This window comes from Pogoniulus pusillus, chromosome 17 (genome assembly GCF_015220805.1).
Source record: "Pogoniulus pusillus isolate bPogPus1 chromosome 17, bPogPus1.pri, whole genome shotgun sequence".
Taxonomy (NCBI): domain Eukaryota; kingdom Metazoa; phylum Chordata; class Aves; order Piciformes; family Lybiidae; genus Pogoniulus; species Pogoniulus pusillus.
The window spans coordinates 4,750,341-4,777,878 of NC_087280.1; the positions used below are offsets into that span (position 1 = coordinate 4,750,341).

At 46.0% G+C, this 27,538-nt stretch overlaps 2 protein-coding genes across 11 annotated transcripts in view; one reads left to right on the forward strand and one right to left on the reverse strand.

Moving 5' to 3' along the window:
- Window positions 1-3,506, forward strand: part of ETFA (electron transfer flavoprotein subunit alpha) — a 34,734-nt gene extending 31,228 nt beyond the window's left edge. For all 3 annotated transcript variants that reach the window (XM_064157335.1, XM_064157336.1, XM_064157338.1), the window contains 2 exons: window positions 2,494-2,574; window positions 3,395-3,506. In XM_064157335.1, coding sequence (XP_064013405.1) covers window positions 2,494-2,574; window positions 3,395-3,433 — 120 coding nt within the window. In that variant the 3' untranslated portion in view covers window positions 3,434-3,506. The remainder of the gene's footprint in view (window positions 1-2,493; window positions 2,575-3,394) is intronic.
- Window positions 3,507-3,596: 90 nt separating this feature from the next.
- TMEM266 (transmembrane protein 266) overlaps window positions 3,597-27,538 on the reverse strand; it is a 108,873-nt gene continuing 84,931 nt past the window's right edge. For all 8 annotated transcript variants that reach the window (XM_064157325.1, XM_064157323.1, XM_064157326.1 and 5 more), the window contains 3 exons: window positions 18,379-18,565; window positions 8,792-8,842; window positions 3,597-4,679 (listed from right to left, as the gene is read on the reverse strand). In XM_064157325.1, coding sequence (XP_064013395.1) covers window positions 4,090-4,679; window positions 8,792-8,842; window positions 18,379-18,565 — 828 coding nt within the window. In that variant the 3' untranslated portion in view covers window positions 3,597-4,089. The remainder of the gene's footprint in view (window positions 4,680-8,791; window positions 8,843-18,378; window positions 18,566-27,538) is intronic.

The window sequence follows — 27,538 nt, forward strand, 5'->3', positions numbered from 1 at the left end:
TTAGAAATTAGGGATGAGTGAAGGGCAGGGCTGAAGGTCGCTGTTGAGAGGTGTGAATAATCCTACCTGTAGCAGTGAATCCTGACTACTGTCAGCAGAGCAGTGTTGCCATGGTCTCCTCAGAGAGCAGCAATAGGGACATCAGGCAGTGGTGAGTTGATGAGAGCAGCACAGCTGGGAACCTCTTCCTTCAAGTGCTAGAATGCCCTTTGTTATGAAAACACTGAGCAGCAATTCTGGCCTGTAGTGTAACAGCAAACCCTCTGCTGCTTTGCCTTTCCCAGTGCCATACTTTGAGATACTTTGATGGGAAATATGCAAATGAAATCTGTTGGCATGATATGCTTACATCACTTTCATTTCTTCCATACATTGTAGGTTTCTTAGTATAAAATTCAAGTTTGCTTATTTGTGTTACCTATCTTTCAGCCAAAGCACACTGGTGTGGTAGTTACTGGAGAGATCCAATTTTCATACAGTACTGTGTGGCTGTGGAGGCTATGGAATGTCCCCTGTGCTCCCTCAGCACTGTGGAGTACCTGGCATTGTGCACCTGTATACTTCTGAGATGTGGTTTCCAAAGTAGTCAGGTGCTTTCTACCAAGTGAAATGTATGATTTATTTGTCCTTCTACAGCAAGGTAGACAATGTAGCTTTTGAGGACACGTGGAGAGTTGTTGCTTTCTACACTTAATTCACTGGGAGGCACTTACAGTAGCTTTTCAAAGGGGTTTAACTTGTAAAGTTCTGTTGCAAGCAAGAGGATGTTGTTGTGTCTTGCCATGGAAAGAACATTTAGACTAAAAAGTTACTCCAGCTAATGGAGATGGGAAGGACCAGGCTGCCAAACTAGTCAAGACAGTTTTGCTGGCAGCTCCAAGGTGTTACCAGCTGCTGGCCTCAGCTGGCCCTCAGTGTTAGCCTCTGTGAGCAGTTCTGCAGAGCATTGTAGGGCCTCTGAGTAAAGTTGAAGTCATTGTCAGAGTTGACAGTGGAGGTCTGTATTGGAGCTGGAGCAACTGAAATAAAATCAAACTCTGGGAAAAGTATTTCAGGGGATGCATCACTGGAGTAGTTGCAAGCCTTTGCTTAGGAGCTGGCAAGAGGGCAGCAGCAGTGCTCTCTGCTATAGGTGTTTCCTTCTTCCAGGTATGATATGGTCAGTTTTAGGGTGACTCACAGGATACAAATGAGCTCTTAAGGGAGCACAATTCTGGGGGTCTAAACCCACAGGATTTAGAAACTTGTGAGTTATTACCACTAGGTATATGCCACTGAGCCATTAATTATGCTGGCCTTGAGGGGTCCTCTTGCTTCCATGCTGGCAGCATTTGGATGGAAAGGCAGCACTGGAGTGCTATGGTTCAGACCTCTGCTTGCTGTAAGATTCCTTTCATGGGTTGCTCGTTTTCCCCGCACCATCAGTTATGGGGCACTCCCCATCCTGTCGTAGATTTTGATGTGAATCCCCACATTTAATTTTCTGGAAGCTGCATTTTAGAATATAAATCAAGAAAGAAATCCTGGGTCTTGCACCTGGGAACACATAACTAGGGTTGTTGTTATGCAGCTCAGACTGGTAGCCACCTGTGGGCCTCAGTGGACAAAAGGCTCAACATAAGTGTACAGTGTGCTGCAGTGGCAAAGTAAGGCAACGGGATGCTGAGTTGCATTAATAAGGGTATCACAGGCAAAGATAAAGATGCCATTCTCCCACTCTACTCAGCACTGATCAGGCCACACCTTGAGTACTGTATACAGTTGTGGTCCCTCCTATACAATGAGGATGTGGACAGCCTGGGAAGGGTCAGAGAAGGGACACTCCCTTTCCACAAAGCATTACATGGTAAAGACGGGTGGGTAATAGGGACATACTGCTACTGGGGAGATTTGGACTGGATGCCAGGAAAGAAACTGTCACCATTCAAATTATTAAACATTGGAATAAAGTCCCGAGGAAGAGGTTGTCGGTTCCCCAAAATTAGAGTTTCAAGGCCCAGCCTGACAGGGTTGCTGGGCCAGCTAATTTAAGCTATATTCTTACCCTGAAAGGTTGGACTAGATGATCCTCCAACCTGGTATTCTATGAATCCTCTGGACTGTTGCATGGGATTTCAGTTTGTCTGTTTCTGCTGTGTGACAAGTTAAATGCTGTTTCCTGTTTTGAGCACAGAGGCCTTAAGTCTGCTTTGTACTCGTTTGAAATGACACCTCTGTGTTACTGCTGTAATCCTGTGCCTGGGCTCCTGCAAGTAATCTTTGGTAGCTATTTGTTTCTAGACAGTTTGTCAGGGAAGGGTAGCCCTGATGTATACAGTCTGCAGGGAAGGGAGGTTTTGGGGGTTATGTTATTGAAGTGATAAACATTTCACTGATGTGATCCCTATCTTATGCTTGTAGAGGCCTGGAGCATTCAGCAATGTCTGCTGCTGTAAGCAGCCCTAGCCGTTAATCCTTGTCTGTATTCACATGCTGCTTTACTGTTGCTTGCAGACCATTGTTGCTATTAACAAGGATCCAGAAGCTCCAATTTTCCAAGTGGCAGACTTTGGACTGGTGGCAGACTTATTTCAGGTGAGTCTAAATGTGGAGATGTGCTGAATTAACTGTTTCAGAGGTCTGATAGATTACCTAATGTGATGTACTTAGTGTTCCAGATGTCTGAGGGTGTGTGCTTTAGGTTCAGTTAAAGAATACCCTTTAAGATGCACACAATTCAACCCTTGCACATAGGAAGCATTCATGGGGGTTGAGGGCAGCCAGGCTGCCTCTATTTTACTTCCTTGAATATGGCCTGTTTTGAGCAGTAACTGCAGGTAGGTCCTTACATGTATGTTTAAGCTTCATAAAGTATGAAAATAGAGTTGGCAGGAGAAGTTCTTGTTTTTGCTTGGGCTTGCTGCCTCACTGAGACTTGTGAAGAGCTTGCAGCTCTCTGGGAACATGTTGCTGTGTGTGCCAGCCTACACACGAGTGCTTGGGGCACATATGCCACCTCTGTGCCTGGCCACACATGTGACTAGCAGCTCTGTGCAAAGGCCTGGCCAGAAGCTCTGCCAGCACTTAATGCCACTCCTGAGCTAATGCCCACTGCTGCACAGGCCTTTGCATAAGCCCAGGACAAGTCTGAAGAAAGCCCATGTAGACAATTTCCTTAATAAATTTTGTACGAATGCATTATTTCCACCTAATGGAAATGTAGCTCTCTTAAATAATTAAGAGGCTTTATTCAGCAGGAGCAAAGTGGGGAGTGCTGTGAGCTGGGGTGACTCTCAGCCCCTGGAGTGGTGGGCTGGGAGTATAACTGGGTGTGGGGGGCTGGGTGCAGCACATGGTCAGTTTGGAGCTTCAGAGGAGATGGCACACACTACCCCCTGCACTGGCTGTTTTGCAGGCGGTGCCAGAGATGACGGAGCTTCTGAAGAAGAAGTGAGCAACGGTGATGGATCCTGCACTGCGGTGGGGTAGAGGGTGAGGAATAAGAGCAAATAAAGGTTTGTACTGGAGAGAGGCAGGGTCAGTGTGGTTCACTTGGTGGGCAAATAGGATGGCACATGGGTGAGGAGAAAGAAAGGCAGGCAAGAGACGGCAGGAAGGAGTCTTTGTAACTGTTTATTCCTATCCTTGCTTCCCTCCCAGCCACACTCAGCCCCTGGGGGGAGGTCAGGCCAGGGCACCAGGCTGGGCCCAAGCTGTCCAGCAGCTCTGTCCTGCCCCTGGACACTGTGTGGCTTTGCTGGCCCTGGACAGATGGAAGGACCGTGGTGCCTCAGGACACTTGGGCTGGCCTTACACCAGTGGCGGGACAGGTCCATAGTCTGTTCCCCCCATGCACTGTGAGTCCATGGTGGCTTTAGACTGCTGGAAAGTCCATTTTGCCCTACAGGACACTAGGTCCCAGCTGTCCTGGAGCTAGTGGCTGATCTGTCATGCACCATGGCCACTAGTGGACAGAGGCGATGATGGCTGGGCCCTAGCTGGTGGCCACTGCAGGAGATGCCATGGATTGCTTCCAGCACTGCCACCTGTTGCCTGTGGCAACTTCATGACCCAGCTCAGTGAGTGTGTGCCTGTCCCTGCATGGTGTCTCTATGCCTCAGGAACCTGACCCATACGTGGCTCTGGAGGCCCCACTGCCCCATATTTGTCATCAATCATTGGGGCACCTTGTGGGCAGTCAATGAGTGGCTTTAGCTGGAAGACATCAAGGTTCTCCTGGTTTCTGCGGTTGTAGATGCTGAGCCGATGGCCCAGGTTTGGGCTGCCCCCTCCGGAGCCCACAGGGCTAGGCAACTTCAGATTGACAGGATCCAACCCTTTCTGTGCCAGGCAGGCTTCTTCTGACAGGGATGACAGCAGCTCCTGCACCATAGTGTGGGCCACCCGTTGCCGGGTGGGCACAAGGTCAGCCCGTGGGCCAGCGCCGGTCTCTGCAGGGTCGGCACAGGCTGTGCTGCAGTCCGGGGAGGAGCCCAGCGTCTGGCTGCTCTCACTGCAGGCCTGAGTGCCTGAGCTGACGGTCGAGCGTGAGGCACTGCCCGATGTGATGCTGGCAGATGTCCCAGTGCTGCCTAATCGCATTGGCACCTCCACAGTAAAGAGGTCAGAAGAGATGTTTGGGCGGTGGACATCGATGGCAGCAGTGGTCACGACACAGATGGCTTCAGGGACACCGCTATCTGCAGGGAACAGAGCACAGGGAGGATTGGGTCAGGGAGTGGGACACTTCTGTGGTTGTCTCTCTAGAACTCACGCATAGGCACATAGGTCTCTCCAGGGACATGTGCACACGCACAGAAGGCAGTGGTGATGTAAATACCAACTAGCAGTGTGTCCCTAGGATGGAAAATACCTAGGAGAAGAGAATATGGAATTATGTGTTGTAGTACATGTAATGTATACATGCACCACTTTGAGAGAAATAGGGTAACGGTGTGGTCTCTGTATGTGGGAAGAAAGGAGGTGTATCAAGCTGCATACTTGGCTGGAACATCTCTGTACGTGACCATGTACCCCTGAGATACAACTTCCTTTGCTCTAGATTATGTCCACTGCCCCTTGTCCTACGAAGAGCTTGTACTAACTACAAACAATACATAGAAGAAAGAGCAATATGTGTGTGTCTACTTTTCCAACTACCACTCATGCTTTGTTCTTAAATAAACTACAAGTTCGTCATGCTCGTTTGTGCCCTCACAGTCATCTTTTGCATATGTACACATTTGCCCCTTTGCCATTCGCGCTCACATTTCTCCTTTGCGTACGCGCTCCTTCGAGCTCATGTTTGCCTTTGCGTACGCGCTCCTTTGCGTACGCGCTCATGTTTGCCTTTGCGTACGCGCTCCTTCGCGGTTAGCGCTCACATCCGTCCTTTGCGTACGCGCTCATGTTTGCCTTTGCGTACGCGCTCCTTCGCGGTTAGCGCTCACATCCGTCCTTTGCGTACGCGCTCCTGTTTGCCTTTGCGTACGCGCTCCTTCGCGGTTAGCGCTCACATCCGTCCTTTGCGTACGCGCTCATGTTTGCCTTTGCGTACGCGCTCATGTTTGCCTTTGCGTACGCGCTCATGTTTGCCTTTGCGTACGCGCTCCTTCGCGGTTAGCGCTCACATCCGTCCTTTGCGTACGCGCTCATGTTTGCCTTTGCGTACGCGCTCATGTTTGCCTTTGCGTACGCGCTCCTTCGCGGTTAGCGCTCACATCCGTCCTTTGCGTACGCGCTCCTTCGCGGTTAGCGCTCACATCCGTCCTTTGCGTACGCGCTCATGTTTGCCTTTGCGTACGTGCTCCTTCGCGGTTAGCGCTCACATCTGTCCTTTGCGTACGCGCTCCTTCGCGGTTAGCGCTCACATCCGTCCTTTGCGTACGCGCTCATGTTTGCCTTTGCGTACGCGCTCATGTTTGCCTTTGCGTACGCGCTCCTTCGCGGTTAGCGCTCACATCCGTCCTTTGCGTACGCGCTCATGTTTGCCTTTGCGTACACGCTCCTTCGCGGTTAGCGCTCACATCCGTCCTTTGCGTACGCGCTCATGTTTGCCTTTGCGTACGCGCTCATGTTTGCCTTTGCGTACGCGCTCCTTCGCGGTTAGCGCTCACATCCGTCCTTTGCGTACGCGCTCCTTCGCGGTTAGCGCTCACATCCGTCCTTTGCGTACGCGCTCATGTTTGCCTTTGCGTACGCGCTCATGTTTGCCTTTGCGTACGCGCTCCTTCGCGGTTAGCGCTCACATCCGTCCTTTGCGTACGCGCTCATGTTTGCCTTTGCGTACGCGCTCCTTCGCGGTTAGCGCTCACATCCGTCCTTTGCGTACGCGCTCATGTTTGCCTTTGCGTACGCGCTCCTTCGCGGTTAGCGCTCACATCCGTCCTTTGCGTACGCGCTCATGTTTGCCTTTGCGTACGCGCTCCTTCGCGGTTAGCGCTCACATCCGTCCTTTGCGTACGCGCTCCTTCGCGGTTAGCGCTCACATCCGTCCTTTGCGTACGCGCTCATGTTTGCCTTTGCGTACGCGCTCATGTTTGCCTTTGCGTACGCGCTCCTTCGCGGTTAGCGCTCACATCCGTCCTTTGCGTACGCGCTCATGTTTGCCTTTGCGTACGCGCTCCTTTGCGGTTAGCGCTCACATCCGTCCTTTGCGTACGCGCTCCTTCGCGGTTAGCGCTCACATCCGTCCTTTGCGTACGCGCTCATGTTTGCCTTTGCGTACGCGCTCATGTTTGCCTTTGCGTACGCGCTCCTTCGCGGTTAGCGCTCACATCCGTCCTTTGCGTACGCGCTCATGTTTGCCTTTGCGTACGCGCTCATGTTTGCCTTTGCGTACGCGCTCCTTCGCGGTTAGCGCTCACATCCGTCCTTTGCGTACGCGCTCATGTTTGCCTTTGCGTACGCGCTCCTTTGCGGTTAGCGCTCACATCCGTCCTTTGCGTACGCGCTCCTTCGCGGTTAGCGCTCACATCCGTCCTTTGCGTACGCGCTCATGTTTGCCTTTGCGTACGCGCTCCTTCGCGGTTAGCGCTCACATCCGTCCTTTGCGTACGCGCTCATGTTTGCCTTTGCGTACACGCTCCTTCGCGGTTAGCGCTCACATCCGTCCTTTGCGTACGCGCTCCTGTTTGCCTTTGCGTACGCGCTCCTTCACGCTCATGTTTGCCTTTGCGTACGCGCTCATGTTTGCCTTTGCGTACGCGCTCCTTCGCACTCACGGCATCTTCTGTTTATGTGCCCACACAAGTACATGCAGTTTTCCCTGTTTCGACATGAGGGCTCAGCTGCATTTTTAGCATGTACGTGATCTACAGCCACTTACACACTTTGATACATATTACATAATTAATATATTTATACACAATTTCTGACCCACATATATCTCTTATCTGTATGGTTCTGCATCTCTGTATATCTGTAGATAGACGTTACATTTTATCTATATGGACATAAAATTTCTTTATGCATCTCTAAGTATATAGTCTTACAGACACCTTTTTAACACACATATATAATAGTGGCTTTGTATATGCACCTATATGCAGACACACTCCACATATCTTTATGTACTTGTGTATTAAAACGTCTCTGTGTGTATCCACACACTCTACATCCATATGGATATGTATTATGTTATGAATATGTGTGTAAATATATAGTACACTTGATCAATACATACATGTACAATCACCCTCCTCCACCTTTACAGACAATCTGCAGACATTCATATGCACACACATGTACACATGTATACATATATATATATACACATAGCCATGAAGACATGTTCCATATACATCTACATGTATCTCCCTCTGTCCATGTATATATGGGATATATAGTGTCTATAGTATATATGCATGCAGCTTCGGAGACCATCTCTTACCTTCATCCCTTCACATATGCCTTTAAATACATCTACATATATATACAGACAGCTTTTCTTTATATAAATCTTCATATATATATATATATACATACACTTTTACTCCTGTTTTATATACATCGGGGTTTGTGTGCTGCACATGTCTAATCCATGCATTTTGTACATATCTAATACATACACATCTATATATACACACACCTTTGGATGTATATACATACACATTCTGGAAGTGATACATGTATATTAATACACATACATATTCCCTCTACATGGTATGTCCCTGTGTGTGCAGACATACACAGCTTTTTTCCTACAGCCCCATGCCAGGGCGGGGTGGGGGTGGTGCACCTATGGAGGGATTTGACTACATAAAACTACACACCTTTTTAAAATGCACTCGTGAAGGCTCTGTGCCTGAGATCTAGGGTTGTGTGTATGTGTGTGTGTTCCAGTTTACCACGCTATCCCCAAGCACACCAGTGCAGCCCCTTTCCTTCTCTGGCCCAGGCTCCAGCACCCAAAGCCAGGCAGGACGGCAGGACGCCTGCTGGGGACATCCATTTGATGCCTAACCTCAGGTCACAGACCACGCCTGCCTGAGGCTTCCTACCAACTGTTCTGAAAGGCTCCCAGCATGGTGCTGGGCTGAGCTAACTCACCACACTGTTCAGTCTCAGGTCTATGCGAACCACTCTGCAACCCAGCTCGGGGGAATTAACCTCTCCTAGACCTCCCAAACTATTAGAGGGCCTTCAGCTGGAGCAAAGAGGGGGGGCTTCCACCCTTGAGAGAATTACTGTTTTGGTACAAACTTCCATGGAAGACATGCCATGATGGGCCTACATCATTGCTCACCTGGGTGACAGCAGACGGTGCAATGCAAAAATGCAGCTCACATACACATTTTCAAGCAAAACTTACCACTGCTAGGCTCATTGTAGTATCGACTGATGTAATTATTCATGTCATCCTCTGCAAGAACAAAAAGGCAGCCTTAGAAGACAATCAATTTGATGAGATGGATGAAATTGCACCCTATGAAAGGCTTTCCTCTGCCCTGTATGCCCAGCACATCACCTGCTCTGTATTTTTAGGCCAGAAGTCCAGGTGCGAGTTGGTGACACACCACACTCCCCCATCCACCCTGTGGCTGCAGCCTACATGGGCTTGCTCGTCATTGCACCAACCTGGGACTAAGCCATTCTGGGTCCTAAAGAAAACACTCCACGATCTTTTGAGAGACTGATGCAGGGCTGACCACCTCCCCAGAATGTTGCACATAGGTAATGCAGAGCAGAGCATTAACATCATCTGTTTTTGCACGAGTCATGGTGTAGTTGTGCACTAGTAGCACAGAGAGCTACACCTGAACTTCAGTAATGGCAAAGTAAAAATGACAGCTTGACCAAGCAGCAGCTCTGTTGCTCGTGCAGATTTCAGATACTGCAGATGACATCTCTCCTGTCATCTGCCAGCAAAGCAGAAAGTTTTCCAGTCACCATAAAGGGAAAACAACAAACTCTTCTTGTGGTGATTCTGAGCAGAACACAAATACTGCTGCAAAGAAAACAGTATTGGCAATCCAGGCAGTATTCCAGGCTCAGAAGCAACCTGACGTGCCCAATCTGCACTGTGTGGTGTGCTCTAAAAGCATCTTCTCCTTTTAAGTGCTCTTTTTGATACCATGTTTCAGAAAACCATGCTCATCCCTTTGAGCCAGATTTCCTTCGGCCCCCTGGGTCTCTGTGGCTACAGTCCTGCCTCTTCACAGCACATTGCGGTTTGCAGGTGAAAGAAACAGATGTTTTCTGGGGAACACTTTCCCCACACAACAAGACCCAAACCACTAAGCACTCTGTACCTGAAATAGCTGCACTCATAAGAAGGCAATCTAACCTGACACTGAAAGGCAACATGGTTGTTTTCCTGGTTTCCCTGGAACTTAAAAGCTTTTTTGGCCCTTGTTGATCTTTAAATGCCTGCAGTCAGAGGTGTGCTTTGTGCTAATGTCTGGGTTTAAAAAGGAGGCCTCAGAGTAGCTCAAGGCAATGCTGCTGAATTAGGAGTACATTGCAAGGCTTTTCAGCTATCTGCTACTAAAATACACTTCATTTCAGTCATGCATAATTTATATCCTGAATGCCACCAAACCTGCCAGCACATAGATACAGGCTCCTGTTCAGGCATGGAACCTTCAGCTGCAGTCAGAAAGACCTATGCATCTGTGCTCTTCCAGCATATTTCACTAAGTCTCATTCTTAATCAGAGAAATGAGGACAAAACTGCAGTTAGCCTGGACAAGGACATGTTCTACACAGGGTCACTCCTCCTCCTCATCACCTGACAAAAGCACGCGGCCACACACTCCATGCAGTGATGGGGACCAAGGGCTCTCATTAAAGTCTGCTCCAAATGCCAAGACGCTTTGCCCCAAAGACAGAAAACACAGAAAAGTTATTAATCTGCTTTTCATGTCTATGGCAAGGCTCAAATCTTCTTTAGTACTTCTTCCATGTACTTCTCTGGCCACCTGCCTGTCAACTAGCAGGATGTACTGGGGCACCATTTGCAAACTCATTTAGCAAAGCCATAAAAGACTGCTCTCTGCATCTGCAAAAGCCAAAGCCAGGCACCCTGATATAAGTTCATTCACACCCCTCTGTTTGGTGAGGAGAATCATGATTGTCCTGGCTGTGCACACAGGACTGGGAGAGCTGCCCGCTGTAATCTCGTGGTGTAATAGCCTTACTCCTGTCACTGTCTTACGTTGCTGATCTGTTCTGTATACACAAAATCCATATACATACACATACACACACGTGGAAATAGCAAATACTGTTACAAACTTTGAATAGCTTCTTGTGACTAAAATCAAATAAAGACTAATGGAGTAACAGCAGAAAAAATATTTCACCAACAAAGTTTCTGAATCATTACATTAAAGCAAACTTACAATTAACAAACTCAGTCAGATGGGAATCTCAGCTGTTTGGGGAATCAAAAGGCTGTAAACAATTCCAGTTACCTCCCATTACATTCTGCACCGCTGAAAGCCAGGAGCTTTTCAAAACGTCACAAACACACACCTGGAAGTAACTGCAGGGCCACACCAAAGAGATAGAGCAATGAACAGTCCAGTACTGCATATTACCACAGAACACTGCCCAAGTACTTCATGGTGGTTTTCTAATCCAATAGCTGCAAGGTGAGGAGGTAGAATGGGAAAAGTGAGGCAGCTCTTCCCTATGTGAAAACCCATCCTAACCTGTGGCAAACAAGGATGGTTCTACAGTCTTGTCTGGAAAGCAAGAGCAATGAGAATCAGGAAGATATGTAGCAGCACTGTGGAGAACTTCAGCTTTCAGGGTTTGCTGGGCAGGAAGAGGACCAGGCAGAAACAGGCTGTTCTCTGTGGTCCACGATCATTATCTGTTCAAGTAACACAGGGTGTGCACATTTGCTAACATAGAATTGGGATGAGAAAATGAGACACCTGGGACTTCAGACAGACATCGGGGCTGGCTCTGACTTAGGACTTACACTAGACAAAAGACTTACACTAGACTTAGGACTTACACTACACAATAGTGTTAGGAAGGTTGCTCTGACTGTCCTGCGTCTTGTCCTGCTACACAGATCTCTGCTGTTGGGAATGCATGCAGTTCTTTGTCAGGATCTGAAAGCCACTGGATTTTGTCTGATCAAAGTTTTCTATGTTCTTTCCTTGCAAGGCACAGTACACAGGCTAAAATGGTTCAGGGAGTAATAAATTCTCCAGAGCACAGTCCCATATAATCTCATCTGATTCAAGAGACAATGTAGTAGTCTCTCTCTCCTGGGCCTATAAAAACACTAATAAATTTGGTGAAACACATAAATGACATTCCACACAAGGCTGATCTCTCTTCAAGTTCTATAAACCCTCAGCAGTGACCTTTAATTATTTCATCAGTGAGCTGAGTGAGAATCTGCAGCCCCCCTGCATACAGTAAATACCATTTGCACATCTTTTTGGCTCAAGGCCTCAAAAAAGGGATTTCTTTTGAAACATTTTATTATTAAAGTATTTTACTTCATATTTTTTCTTGCCATTAATTGTACTGCATTCTGCCTCGCAAAGCTGAATTTTCTGAACTGGAGGGTTATTTCTTCTGTATACCTTTCCACTGAGGAAATCAGTTGAGTCCTCAGAGTAATGTCTTAGCCCAACCCTCCCTCCAGAAGGCAATCTTTACTAGGAGGTTTCCAAAGAAGCAGATCTTTCACCTCCCATCACTGCTGTCTGACACTGGTATTTTCTCCTGCAAGTACCCTTCAGAAACATTTGGGAAAGACAAGTAACATAAATAGTCTAAGATATAATCTGAGCTGGAGGTTTTTCAAGGCACAAGTTATAAGGTAAAGTTACTGTTCTCTAAGCACTTCTACAAACAAGGTAAGAGCTATGGTACCCTGACAATAGCCAGCCTGACCCTGTCTAAAGATGCCTTACTCCAGTGTCACACTGGAGTGCAACGAGAAAGGATAGCTGTAGGTGTTTCTGAAAGCACTGGCAATCCACAGGGGAAAATTCCCTGTGAAGCTGTAACCTTCCCCAGGAGCTTTCCCCTGCACACTGCCCATGCAGTTTCTGGCATTCTAGATCTGCCTGATCTTTGCCACCTGAACTTCACCATTAGGAGATTCTCAGCCACACCAAACCTGCTGCTTCTCAGCAGTCCACTCAGTATAGCTCAGTGCTCACCTGTACAGTCCCTTATTGAGGCATATGTTCACCTTTCTGGCCTTGTGCAAGATGACCTGAGCAGAGCATTTCCCCATCTTTGTCTTGCTGGCCACTGAAGGTCACTCTCCCCTTCCCTCTAGCTGTATGGAAGATTTTTGCCAGCGGGTAACAAAAACAGCAAGGCACTTTACAAGACTTCTCCTGCTTTTTGTGTGAAGGCAAATGGTCATGAGTGCAAGCTGCAGTACTCACACCACTGTTCCACTCTACCCCTGCAGAGGCTGGGTGGATGCCTGAGCACATGGATAAATCCACCTTAAGAATAACTGTCAAAGTTAGATTGCACAGAAAACAGAGCTACAGACTCAGCCTTGTTCCAAGTAAGAAAACAACACAAGATGGAAGTCATTGTGCAGAAGCAAATCCTGGGATATGGAACAGACTCCATTATCAACACATACTGCTGGGACAGAAAAATTGTGTCAGAAGACCAAAATCTATAACTGGCAAGAGTGCAGCTCTGGCCATCACATCGTGCTGTGAGAACACTGTGTGCCGAGCTGAGCATGGCTAAGCAGCAAGAAATCTCTGTCAGCATGGCTGGTGGCTTTGGCTAGACAATGGCCTGTGAGACTTCTCAATACTCTTTCCAATCTTTTTCTGTGTAAATAATGGATCAGTAGATCCAGAGCTGAGCTGGCTTGTTACAGTCAGCCTGAAGTAAATACAGAACCTGATTCTGTTTCTGCAAAACTCATTTGTTGAGTCTAGAAGAAGAGAGGTTGATAAAGAATATGGCTACCGAATTTAGTGAGTAAACATCAGGGGAAGAGTGGAATAATCTAGCTAAAAAGGATTCATGAACATTGCTACAAACTAGCAACAAGTGACTAGACTGGGAATTAGGAAAAGAGTTCTACTAATGCATGACAGCGAGACGTGGGAACAGTGTTACAATGGCAGCAGAGGGTAACATTGAGCGCTACTGTGGCATGGAGCATGATCCGTTTAAGAAAGAGATTATTACGCAAGGGGCTGCACACTTGGGCAGTGAAAAACACTGCAGTTCTGCGTTCCTTCACCTGTCAGCAGTGTCTTCACACCTCTTCACCATGGGAGACAACTTCAACCACAGACACATGACTATACTCACCACATGGGGAAGCAAAAAGTTTCTACCCCACCAATTTGGTGAACATGAAACACAAGAGCCTAACTACACTAACTACACACACATTTATCTAAGTGTTGCTTAAGATTTCATTTCTCTGATTCCTGCTTGAATGATCAGTGCACAGAGAACCACAAAGCCTGAAAGAGGCACCTACATAGAAGCCAAATCGTCACTGGAGTTTCCACGGAGTTTAACCAGGAAGTGGAGTGCACTTAAGTTATAACCATTTCCAGGAGCAGGCTTCAAAGTAGTTACATTTCTACATTGGAAAATAACCATCAACTATTTTTTATCTATTGTTCTGCAGCAACAGGGCTCTCTTAGAGCACTAACAGATGATCACCAAAGGAACTGGCTTAGAGTTTAGAAGTGTTCAACCAGCTTAGACTGCCTTGCAAGAAACAACTGACAAAATCCTTTCCAGTGCCCTGCTTTGCCTTCTCAGGCAGCTGATGAATAATTTTAAGGGAAGCCCTCTGAAGCTCCACTATTTTTCACATTCTCCTCCTGACATCCTACTTTCTTCACTTACAAAACAATGGGTACCTTTGGGGAGAGTAGGCTTTACTTTTCTCCAAACAAGACCATAAATTTCAGCAGTCCTCCAAAGCAAAAGACTTACTATTAAACCCATAAAAATGGAATGACTCAGAAAAGCTAAAGCAATACGAAGTAACTGAGCTAGGATCTGGTTCTTGCTCAAAGGAACAGAAGGGTGGCATATTAATCTTAAATTATGGCAGTACTATAGGATTTCAAAACCTGAAATGATATATGCAGGAAAATGAAGAATTTCCACTAGGGACTCTAATTCACATATTATGGGAGAGATTAAAGAATAATAAATTTTAGAAGGAAGTATTAATAGCTGCGTGGGGCACCGTGAGCCTGGCATTCCCTGAAGCCTGGAACTTTGTGTACCAAACACTAAAAATGATTTGTGCAGGAGCAGAAAATGTTAGAATTTATTCTGGCTGCAACCAGTTACATACTGTATGAGGTAAGAACTCAGCAAGAGCAAAAATTTCTTTTATAATTTAGAGATGAAGAGATAGGGTAGTATTTGCCATTATGTCAAATGGTAATCATCTGTGGGAAGAAGAAAGGAGATGACAGCACTTAGGATATTTCCCTTGCTCTTAGAGAAGGGCTGACCACAATGGTCCTGAAAATCATTAGTGATGCTGCTGTGCATTCACATGCAACAGCTTTCACCCTAAGCTCTTCACAAACTGAACCAGAGAAGCTAAGTAAAGTGCTCACAGTGCAGCAAATGTCACAGCTTTGCCCTGTGTTTATAGCTCCCAAGGTCCTGCCCTTGCCTTCAGTCCATCAACTTTCCTGCTGAAGCCTGTTTTCACTTTCACATTTGCTCTAGAGATCATTTTTTTGGCAAGACAAATAAAACCTGCATTTGAACAAAGTTAAGGTGAATTTTTCCCTGCTTCTTTGCCAAGTTAATTAGAAAATATCATATATCCATACATTTTCCACAGAGTTACTCCTGCTGTGCTAGGAGTTTCTTGGTGAGAGCTCCCAAATCAGCTGGCAGAGTCCTCTCCTGGTGCAGGCCACTGTGTGTGTATCTGTACAGAAACCCCTTGAGGTGCTGTGTGTACCATGGGATTCTGGGGTTACCTACCCAACTTTCCTAATGTTGTAGGAAACCATTGCACAAAATCCAGTGTAAATAAGAGAGTACAAGCTACAGCTGCCCCGGAGGAGCTTTAACTTGCTCACTATCCCATAAAACTCCCAGGTAGGGAAATGAGAAAAAAGTCTCAATGCTTTCTTATTGCATAACCCCTCCATGGTAAAGTATTCTGCACTCAATGTTTGCATTGTTCAACACAGACCAAGGAAATAAGATGAGCTGGAGGTGGAATATCTCATTTTCTAATGCAGTATGTTCTCTAAGCCAACTCAAGCTTGCTGGTTTGCCAAAATTCAGGGCTCCCCAAAGACAGTGAGTTTTTGAAGGCTGACAAAATTAAACTTGGCCCAAACATATTTCATGCCATACCCTACCCTCAGGTGTTATATGTAGGGCTGTTGTTCTGCCAGAGCATAAGAGAACAGCACATAAGAGCCTGCTTTGCCTAGCAGCTGAATTGTGGCTTTGAAGCATAACTATTCTTTGAACAGTATTAGCAACCTGGTCCCTTATTTCTCCTCCAACTAGTCACTGTAACAATAGACAACTGCAGATACTGTTCAAAGCTCACAAATGCCACGTGGCACACAGAAGGATTAACTGCAGTCATCAATCTGCAATCTTTAAGGAGGCAAAATGAAGCTTAGAGAAAATGGAAGCAAAGCAGGTCCTAATATGCTCTGACACAGACTGTAACTTGCAAAACACAACCCTTGACCCAGAAGTCAGGAGTTAAAACACTGGTCGGTTTTACAGTTCCAGGCAGAGGAAGTGGTGTGGAAAGCCCTGACAATACCATAACCAGTGTAACCACAGCACATGAGAAGCAGGAGGATACAGAAGGGAAACATCTCAATGCCCTGCTCTACAGAGCCATGTCCCATGAGTATTTTATGCAGCTGAGCAGGTGGGGAGATGGAGGGTTTTGCACCAGCTACATACATTCCTTCCATGCTGTGGAAATGGAGATGCTTTCAGCTGTTGACATGTTCTTCCTCCAGCCAACACAGCAAAGTCAGGTTTTGCAGATACCAGTCAGAATAGCCATGGTGTAGATGACAAAATGGTGCTGACATACCAAAGTGATAATGGTGAAAGCTCCTGCAGCCACAGCCAGCTTGTTACTGAAAGTGAGAGCTGGTGCTAGCAGAGCTTGGACAAGAAAAACCCAGCTGAGGTGGTGAAGCACTGAATGTTATTAATTAATTCTGGTTTCTAATGCAATCTTAATTTGGACCCTTGTCAGTAGTCCACCATTATGGGAGACTACCAGAGATGGGTGTCTCTTGCTTTAAGAGCACAGGAAAGTGTTGTCTGTCCTGCCTCATTCAACGTCAAAGGATGTCACTTGACTTCAGCTTCTGAAGGCAAGTACTTTCCTACAAAGGCACACAACAATATTTCCTCTGGTATTTTCAGATGGCTTCTGGGAATCAGGAATTAATTCTGTACACTCAGTGGGAATGTTTAAATGCAGCATAACTGCACCTTATCTGACGTACAAAGTAACAGGTTTTCAGTGAAAAGCATGAGTCTCTCTAAGTGTGGAACCTCGCTGAAAGCAGAAGTCAGCCCTGAAGATTGTGTGTCTACTTTACTGTATAAAGGAGACACAAATAACGAGTCATTGTGTTAACCTGGATGTTGGAGGGAATACAGAAGAATTTTCAGATGAATCTCCACAGCACTGGAATTTCAGCAAGCCTCCTTACAATGTGCACAACCATTTCTAGTTCCAAATGGAACCCTCAAGGAACGCATACATAAATCATAATATATCCACTGAGAAAACCTCTGAAATACTACAAAAAAAAGGGGGAATGCATTTTAGGGGGCAATCTGGTCAACTGTCTGCTTTTAAATACCATTTCAAATTAGGAATAATTAATGTCTGAACTGTGGTTAGTGGGAAAACCAAAAACAATTTCGACATGTTTTTATTGCTGTGTAGAGAATTAAAAAGGCTACTTGAAATGTCTGGTGAGCCTTTTCTCTTAAAGCTTTTGACTGAAGTACTTCTGTGCTTTTAGTCCTAAGCAGCTTGACCAAACTAATGACAGCATGCAAACTTCTTAAGTCAGATAGAGTTACTTGCTGTTCATCTACTAAAGTCATCAATCTAAGATGTCCATGAAAAGCTGACCTCTCACTTAAGGTAGAAAGTGTTGCCTCCTCTGCAGTATTCCATTAAATGCTGTGAGGTTAGGATGCATTCTGCACTCCGTTGTAAGGGCTAGGTGAATCACACGTCTCTTCCAAAAATAATTCTGGCCTACCACTTGTGTAATAAAAATGGATCCAAGTAAACATAACTGTTGACATTCCTCTGAACCACACACCTGCCCAACAGGCAGCTCACAGCCAACAGACTGCTCTTCATTATAGTCAAGTGGCACTTAGACGCTGGAGCAAGAGCTGCCTACACAGTGCATCAGTCCCTTTCTGGCACCAGAGCTGCCCAGTCCAAGCACAGCTGGCCTGTCCAGCACTGGCAATTTTGAGCAGTCAGGTGAGAGCACAGCCTCCGTGCAAGGCAAGCTCCATAGCTGATGCACAGGTCCTCCCTAAGTCACAGAAATGCAAGTGGCCAAGCACCAAAACTGGTTTGTGATGTTTTAAATTTCCCTGCTTTTACCTGTGAGTGCCAATCCTTTTGCCATTCTGGTTTGGCTGCTGTGTGCTCAGCGTCTGCCGGATACAATCATGAGGACACCAGGAAGGACCGCCACAGCCATTTCTTGCTGAGTCATTTTACTGGCTCTGCTCAGAATCGGTTTGCAAACAGAACAGCTCCTGCCACTCTGAAGCAGTCACAGTCTCTTTGCGAAAAAGGGCAAATAGTCTCCAGGGAAAGTAACTGACTCACTGCTACAGTGAAGCTATTCAGTGGGTTCAGTAACTCCATGTAAGGGATCAGCTGTGCCAGCAGGTAGCAACACTCAGGGAGCACTCACCTCGTGAAGGTCGCAACTCAGTGATGTTCTCGGTGGTGTCATCATCTGAATCTTCAGTTGCTACCACCTTGTACCTGTTGCTGCTCTGTTTGTTCAGTACATGTGGGACCTGCAGTGCAGCCTCTCTCTCTGCAGCCAGGTCCAAATCCTGCTGAGCAAGGTGGGCCCTCAGCTGCCTGATTTCAAACTAGAGAAAAAAATACTACATATTAATGTCAAATAAGTGCAGACAGAGGTCTATACCCTACAGTTAACTTTATTTATATTCAACAGCATCTCTTTTATCACTAAACCATCACAAACTGGCAACACACACAATGTGACTGAGGGCTGAGCTGGGATGTGAATCCCAAGCTGCTGATGCTCTCTCAGAGTCCATATGAGCTGGTCTATTGCTGACACAATCTAAAAGTAAGACTGCCTCACGCTAGTCTTCTATTTTTTGTATGCCTGCACCCCGAAGACATGATTTGGGGCAATTTTTAACAGTGCAAACTTACATGAAATCTTTTGAGAAGGTCATGTTTAACAGGTATTTAAGGATTTAGGCTCATGACAGAAACTTTTAGCAGGTATTTAAGGATTTAGGCTCATGACAAACATCCATAACCTGCTAGACCTTGTGATGAGGATTTCTGTGGTGTAAGGTTCCCTAAACAGCACTCAGAATGGTTTGCCCTCACTGACTGGGCAAGGAAAAGGGACACCACAGTCCTCTTCCAGCTTGAATCCTTCTGTGTTTCACTGTCTGCAGAAAACCCTGGGGACCACTGCCACTTTCCCAGCCATTCCCCTCCAACGCCGCAGCCACAGCAGCTAATGACTTCCTGCAATCAGGAGGGTGTTTGCCTCACAAGGGGTGGTTAGCAGACACTTCACAAAAAGATGGAAGCTATCAGGTACAATCTGACTGATGGATACAGCATATTTCACTTGTGCTTGACAGTCTCAGGTCTTCCACAAAGCAAGAAGGAAAGTCATTTTTCTGGAGAGGCTGCAGAAAGCCTTTAAACCCTCACATAAGCATTACAAAATCCCACTGTCCTTCCCCTCGTCCATCCAGCACAGCTATGAGGCTGCATGGCAGAGATTCCTTTTTAAGAACTCTTTTTGAGATCAGTAATACAGCAGTGACCAAGTCATGTCTAATTACAAAGAGTCTGAGAAGGAAAAGCAAATGAGGCAAGTAATAGGCTAAGGCATTTAAAATTTAGCATTGCTGGGCCTCCCGCGGTTGAAGGCCTGAAAAGCCATCAGAGAGCACGATGCTACAGTGAGCCACACTGCATCTGTCACACTGCATTTACAGAGATGGAATTAGCACCTCAGTGCTTGAAAACTGGTGTGTAACAGCATGTAGGCTAAAGGAATCTGGTTCTGGCTCTCGCTCCTCAGATGGTGACTCCAAACTGCTTTGCCGTCAGCTATTGGGATCTGCCAGCAGACCTGGTTTGCTCCACTGCGGTCCACAAACCCCAGGCACCCTGCAGAGCACCAGCAGTTCCTCCAAGCTGTGTAAGCAACCAGAGGGGAAACAAGACAGAATTTCTGCAGATTTTATAAAGAAAAAAAGGGGAAAGAATAAGAGATTCCAGTTGGCCACATCTGGAGACTATCTGCTTTCCAGAGCATGAGGGAAGGAACTACAATAGCTGGAAGGCTCCCTTACAGACTCAAATCTAGAGAGCCAAAGGGCAGTTTTAAGCGCTCCAGACCACAATCAAACCACCTAATACCACGACCTAACAAAGCACATTGCTTTTTCTCCATCTCAAAATCAGTGGGCAGAGGTCTGGCATCTGCAGACAGCTGGCTCCAAGAAACATTGATTTTAACCAAAAGCCTTCTGGTAGTGGCAGACAGAGAGGATCTAGGTAGCATCAGCAAATATCAACATGCAGCCCTGCTTCAGTGAAATGCCTTTCTGTCAATGAAACCTCCACAGCTGACCCCAAGAACGGGGTTTGTGTTGATTAACTAGAATGATGCAGCACACTGCCAGTGCCAACTCTTCTCCCAGTCACTCCTAGGCCTCCTGAGGCTTATGGTGCCCATGCTGCACCAGAGCTGCCAGTGACAATGTGTCATGTGCCAGGAAAGGACTGTCTGGAATTCAACTTTACAACACAAAGGATTCCAGATTTTATCCTTGACTTGGGGGGAATCTCCAAATCTCTTACATTTCACCTTGAAAGGGAGAAAGATACTCTTTCAGAAACCCCCTTGGTTTGAAGAAATGCACTCAAACACGACAGGAAAAAAAATGAAATTCTAAAAGATTTACCTAACCACATCTACTTGCCCAGCTCAAACTGAAAGGCAACACGAATTAGGCATCATTACTGTTCTTCTGGATGTCACCCTTCAAAAACATCCCTGTCTGCCAGAAAAATAAGCATTTCCACTAAATTGCTCAGTTCTGCTCTAGAGGCAGGATATGGTTTGCTCTTCCATTGAAGAGAAAGGAAATGGCAAGCATTTTATAACACAAATAGATAGAACTACCTAAATGCCAGCTCAGCAACGACACCTGATTTAACCAGCAGCAGCATTTACAAAGATTGGTTGAACTTTGTAGTAATTCCAAAGGATCAGGCCCAGTCAGCATGGGTTCATGAAGGGCAGGTCCTGCTTGGTGAACCTGACCTCCATTTATGACAAGATGTCGACTGGACGAGGGACTCTTGGACACTGGATGTGACTATTGGATGAGGGAAAGGCTGTGGGTATTGTGTACCTAGACTTTAGAAAAGCCTTTGACATTGCTCCCCACAGAATTCTCGTGGACAAACTGGCTGCTCGTGGCTTGGATGAACACAGCTCTGGTGGATAAGGCACTGCTGGATGAAAGGGCCCAAAGGGTGGTGGTGGTCAGTGGATTTAAATCCAGCTGGCGGCCAGTCACAAGCAGTGTTCCTCAGGGCTCAGTGTTCTGTTTAACATCTTACTGATGACCTTGATGAAAGCAGAGTGTGCATTCAGTAAGTTTGCAGATGACACCAAGTTAGGTGGCATCATGAGAGTAAGGAGGCTCTACAGAGTGACTTGGATAGATTGGATATGTGGGCCAATATGAATTGCATGAGCTTGCAACAAGGCCAAATGCCAGGTCCTGTGCACTTGGGCCACAACAATCCCAAACAACACTACAGGCTTGGGGCAGCGTGGCTGGGGAAGGCTGTCTGGCAGAAAGGGACATGCAGATTGTAACTGACAAGCAATTCAATATGAGCCAGCAGTGTGCCCAGGTGGCAAAGAAAGCCAATGGTATCCTGACTTGGATTAGAAATGCTGTGTCTAGCAGGAGCAGGGAGGTGATTGTCCATTTGGACTCTGCTCCGGTGAGGCGACCCCTCAAGTACTGGGTTCAGTTTGGGGCACCTCATTACAAGAGGGCTGTTGCGGTGCTGGAGCAAGTGCAGAGGAGGACAATAAAGCTGGGGAAGGGCTTGGAGAATAAATCTTAAAAGGAGTGACTGAAGGAGCTTGTAGAGCTTGTATTCCTACTTGTAGAGTAGGAATATTGGTAGGGCTTGGTGATCCTGAGGGTCTTTTCCAGCCTACATGTTTCTGTGTGATTCTGTGAATCAAAGCTTTAGGGCAACCATTGCATGTCACAGACGTGGAAGAGGTAGAAGAGCCATCAGGTGATCCTTCTTGCCACAGTGAACCTACAGAACAAAGCAGGGAACAGGCCAGTCTTTCTGATGCCTACTTACACCTTCCAACTGATAAAGTGAAGCAAGCTATGAACTATTCAGCCTGACATGCTGGACTGAGGAGCAGTCTGCAACCTTTGCTGAGATCACCATGATGGTCATTTTGTCCTAATAACTCTTTCTTTCCCATTTATATGGGGAAAATTCCTATCTTGGTGGAATCCCGACCACACAGACAGCATGAGAAACAAATCCACAGAGCAAATGACTCCCACGACTATTCCTTCAGGTGAACGCCAGTGCCTCTGGCGATGCCAAAAGCAGAAGGGGCTTTGCTGCCATCTGGTGTTCGAAGGACAGAAAGACACGCTTGTTCCTGCAGCAGCAAGGGAAGCACCTGCTGAAGAGACCGCACACACGTCACATTCTAGCAAAACCTGAAACCTGCACAGGGTATCCTGGCTCGTCCTGCACTTCCCTCATCCCCTGCCTGAGGCTGAGAAGTGGATGGAGGACTTCCAACTTTAAGTGCTGTGTGAACCCACTTATTGCTAGGTGCAAATGTAATCCACATGCTTACTTTCAGCCCTTTACACTGAACTAGTTCAGTTGGTCTAAAATCCAAAATTGAACACGAGGCTGGCAAGAGAAGATGTGAGTATTGAATTCCTAAGCACAGTACAGCCCCACAGAGCTTTGGAATTCAGCATCATGTGCAAGGTGAACAACAGCACAGAGAGACGTTTAGAAAGACAACAGCAGAAACTGATGCTGTCCACAAACCCAAGCAGCTGCAGCTTGTTAGCACAGGCTCTCCCTTCCGCTTTTCCATGACCTCAGATGGGCAGCTTCCAGGTCCCATTCATGCTTGCCCTGAAGTCTATGTAACCATTAAAGCAGTGGAAGGCTAGAATTCAATACTGTTCTGTGTGTCACTGTCAGTTTTTTACTGACAGAGAAGAGGGAATTCATTGCAATAATGGTGTTTGTCTCATTCCCACATGCACTGTTACTGACAGAGATGCAGAACCATAACTTTGTTAGAGACACAGACCATAACACAGAGCCAAAACCCAACCCAAAATACTGCTTCCAAATGCAAACTGAAACTCTCTAAGTCTCTAGCATGTTCAAAACGAATGGGACACAAAACCCCCACCATTTATCATTAGGATTTAAGAAAATGTAAGGACATTCAGTGAAATATCTGAGAAAAGTTAAATCATGGTTTTGCTCACAAAAGGCATTCATCTACTCAGGAGACCAGTTCAATATTAAATGCTTCTAATAGCTACTTAAAAATTATTCCAAGGTATTGTAGAGACAGGGATACAGTTTAAGCCACTGAAAGCAGCCCAATGGGAAAAAAAAAAGGTCAGGTCTAAGACAAGTGGGTGTTCCTTACAGGCATAACTCAATGAGACTGCAAGTGCAAATGATGCTGTAGGTGCTTCTATCAATTGAACATCACACAGAACAGTGACCTCGGGCAGTTCTAATGTGTAAAAGAGCTAATGAGATTGCTCTCTTTCCGTGTCGTGCAGTCCAGGGCAGGTTAAGCAAATCATTAAAATGCATAAAATAGAACAGTCTTTTAAAGTAAAAATTCGAGGCCAAGTTACACATGTGAAATTTCTGTTTGCAGCAGGAGCTGGTGTGGCTCTCTGCACATAGACCTGAGCCTCTCTACTAGGGAGTACTGCAGGAAAACTGGACTGAGAAAATCATGCCTCGTGTTTTAAGGCACACCATCCCTCCCTTCAGCCTGTAATGAAGATTGCACATCACAAGGGGGAAAGAAGAGGCATGGAAACTTAAACACATGCTTTGACTTGTTTAAATTAAGACTTACCCGTAGGTAAGCTCTACGTTAAGAAACCTTGTAAATCCCACAGACACACAGTGGGCAAATAATGCTGTTGTGTGGAAGGTAACTTGGTTTACCTTAGTTTCCTTGAAACATCTCCTGACTCAAGATTAATCATAAACTGAGCACTGGTCCACTTGAGACTGCTTCTGACATCATCTAGTAGGACACTTAGGATATTAATCATATTTGATTACATGTCCTTTGGTAGCTTCTGCTGTGTTCCTTTATCCATAAGTTCCAACACTTTGCAATGGAAAAGAAAGTACTTGAAAACTCCAGAGAATTACAGCATCGAGTAGGCTGAAAGGGGCCTGCGAGGGTCACCTAGTCCAAAGCCCTGCCTCTTAAAGCGAGTCCATTTAGCTCAGGTTGCTAAAAGCCTGCCCTCTCAAGTTTTGATTATCTCCAAGTTTTGATGTGGTATGTACCACAACCTTGCTGGCAATCTGCCCCAGTGCCTGACAATTCTCCTAGTGAAAATGTTTGCTCTTATATTTAATAGGAATATTACACATTCCACTCCCATGAGGGAGCTGAAGACAGCAATAAGGGTGTAAAATACCTATTTAATGTGAAAGCACATATACTACTAAGAAAAAGGGAGATCTCTCATGAGTAACTAGATTGTCAGGCATGAGGAGAAAGTTAATTGATGGTAAATTTATGCTTACTTACTGTTCTCAAAATTTGTTACATAGCCTCTTGTAGCATAAACCTAACAATATTTTGGCTGGAAACAAATGAGAAAGAACTCTGGGGCACACCTGTGCACTTCCTTACTTGAAGAACACATTAGGTGATTATTTATCAGCAGGTAAGCCAACAAGAGATTCCATCTCAGTTTACATGCCTGGTTTTATAAATCCTGCCATCCATTCTGTCTGATAGTTTACAACATGCATGCCAGATTCAAAAAGGGGACCTAGCAGTGAATCATGTACTTTCCTTTAATGGTCTAGCAACAGAGTATGACTGACAGAGTTTCAGAAAGATCAATGAGCATTTTAGCCAGAAGCTTACTGGTATCTAATGCAGAAGCAATTACTCTGCTCAGTTCTATTAGTGAAGTCTGTACAGAATGCCCTGCCCCAAAACTCATCTGCCACTGGGCTACAATCCAGTGTTTATTTCCATTAGTTTAGCCATTGTTGGCAACAATAAAAATCGGAAGACAGTTGCAAACTCATGATTTACGGGCAGAATGAAACACGGGATGACCTTGGCTGCCTTCCACTCACCAAGAAGATGACTGGTAGTTAGAAATAAATTAAAATGATTGCAGAAGGATAGCAGAAGTTATTTCTCCAATAGGTAATTTTACCAGCTAAATAGCCCTGTCATTAAACTAGCAGCTGTTGTGCAAATTATATTCCAAGAGAAGAGAGAAATTAGGACTTCCATGCTTGTTGCAGCTTTAAGAATGATAAAACCCCCAACTTTATAGGAGCTGACAGAAAAGGAGTTCTTGTGATGCAGCTCACTATTTAGTCTTGGCTGGATGGTACTGAGCTGAATGACTCATGAAAGTTAAGCAGAAAGAGAGGTTCCTTTGCAGGTGACTCCAGAGGCAAAAAGGCAACCTTGCTTGACTGGAATGTGCATTGTTAATGCAACTCTGTTCTGTAATTAAGTTACTCTGATAAAACAGTACTGTCTGCAATATGCTCTGCTCATATTTTTGATAGTAACTGCAGTGAGAATGTTTTACCTTTTTCCTTTACCCATGTTTAGAAAGAAATCCCTGCACCTGTTACACTTCATATTTCTCATGTTTTGGGAGGTTCTTGTACTCAGCACTGATCAGGCCACACCTTGAGTACTGTGTCCAGTTCTGGGCCCCTCAGTTTAAGAATGATGTTGAGATGCTCAATTATGTCCAGAGAAGGACAACAAAGCTGGTGAGGGGTCTGGAGCAAAGCACTGTGAAGAGCTGCTGAGGCAGCTGGAAGCGTTTAGCCTGAAGAAAAGGGGGGAGCTTATTGCTTTCTACAACTACCTGAAAGGAGGCTGTGGTCAGGTGGAGGTCAGTCTCTTCTCTCAGGCAACTGGTGACAGAATGAGGGGACACAGCCTCAAGCTGTGCCAGGGGAGGTTTAGGCTGGATGTAAGGGAGAAGTTCTTTGCAGAAAGAGTGATTTGCATTGGAATGGGCTGCTCAGGGAGCTTGTGGAGTCACCACTCCTGGATGTGTTTAAAAAACAAAGACTGGATGTGGTGCTTGGTGCCATGGTTTTAGTTTGTTAGGTGGTGTTGGGTAATAGGTTGGACTGGATGATCTTGAAGGTCTTTTCCACCCTGATTGATTCTGTGATTCTATCCTGTATAGCCATTTCAGTATTTTCTACCTTGACCACTTCCATGCTCCACTCCCACTTGATGACTTCTTTCCTGGCCAGAGGAGAATAAATAGAACAACAAACTATTCAAAGACTTTGAACAGGTACTACAGAGAACAAAGTGGCGGTCCATGCAGCTGTGATTTATAGAATATATTCTGTTTTTCAGATGTGTGGCTAGCCAAAAATCAACATCTGGAAATAGTTTTCCTGTTTGCAGAAGTATGTCTCCAATGTCATTCAGGAATGGAAATGTACTTTATAGTTGTGATATCCTATCGCTGGCCAAGAAAACACACAACTGATAAAAGAAACAGAATTCAAAACGCAAGATGAAAACTCCATCCTTGCTTTTTGGTAAAGCAGCAACTCTATTTCTGCCCAGCAAGTGTTAAGTAACACCTTGAAGACAGGGAGGTGCAGGACCTCTCAGAGAACTGGCTGTCCATTTACTTTGGTTTAAATCCTGGACAAAACAGGGGATTTCCTCCCTCCCCCCCAGCTCATCTTCAGAAATCATGAATATTTTGTCTAGAAACTTTCAAAATAATTTCACCTGCAGATGATGCCAGGCCTTGAGAAATTCAATCCCAGCTGCCTGACAAGTGATGGAACAGTAAGAAACTAAACACAGGACCTCAGAAAAGGGAAATCACAGTATCACAGTATCACAGTATCATTAGGGTTGGAAGAGACCTCACAGAGCATCAAGTCCAACCCTTTACCACAGAGCTCAAGGCTAGACCATGGCACCAAGTGCCACGTCCAACCTTGCCTTGAAGTGCCCCAGGGACGGCGACTCCACCACCTCGGGCAGCCCATTCCAGTGTCCAATGACTCTCTCAGTGAAGAACTTTCTCCTCACCTCAAGCCTAAATCTCCCCCGGCGCAGCCTGAGGCTGTGTCCTCTTGTTCTGGCGCTGGCCACCTGAGAGAAGAGAGCAACCTCCTCCTGGCCACAACCACCCCTCAGGTAGTTGTAGACAGCAATAAGGTCACCCCTGAGCCTCCTCTTCTCCAGGCTAAACAATCCCAGCTCCCTCAGCCTCTCCTCGTAGGGCTGTGCTCAGGGCCTCTCACCAGCCTCGTCGCCCTGCTCTGGACACTCTCAAGCATCTCAGCGTCCCTTTTAAAATGGGGAGCCCAGAACTGAACACAGTACTCAAGGTGTGGTCTAACCAGTGCAGAGTACAGGGGCAGAATGACCTCCCTGCTCCTGCTGGCCACACCATTCCTGATGCAGGCCAGGATGCCACTGGCTCTCTTGGCCACCTGGGCACACTGCTGGCTCATGT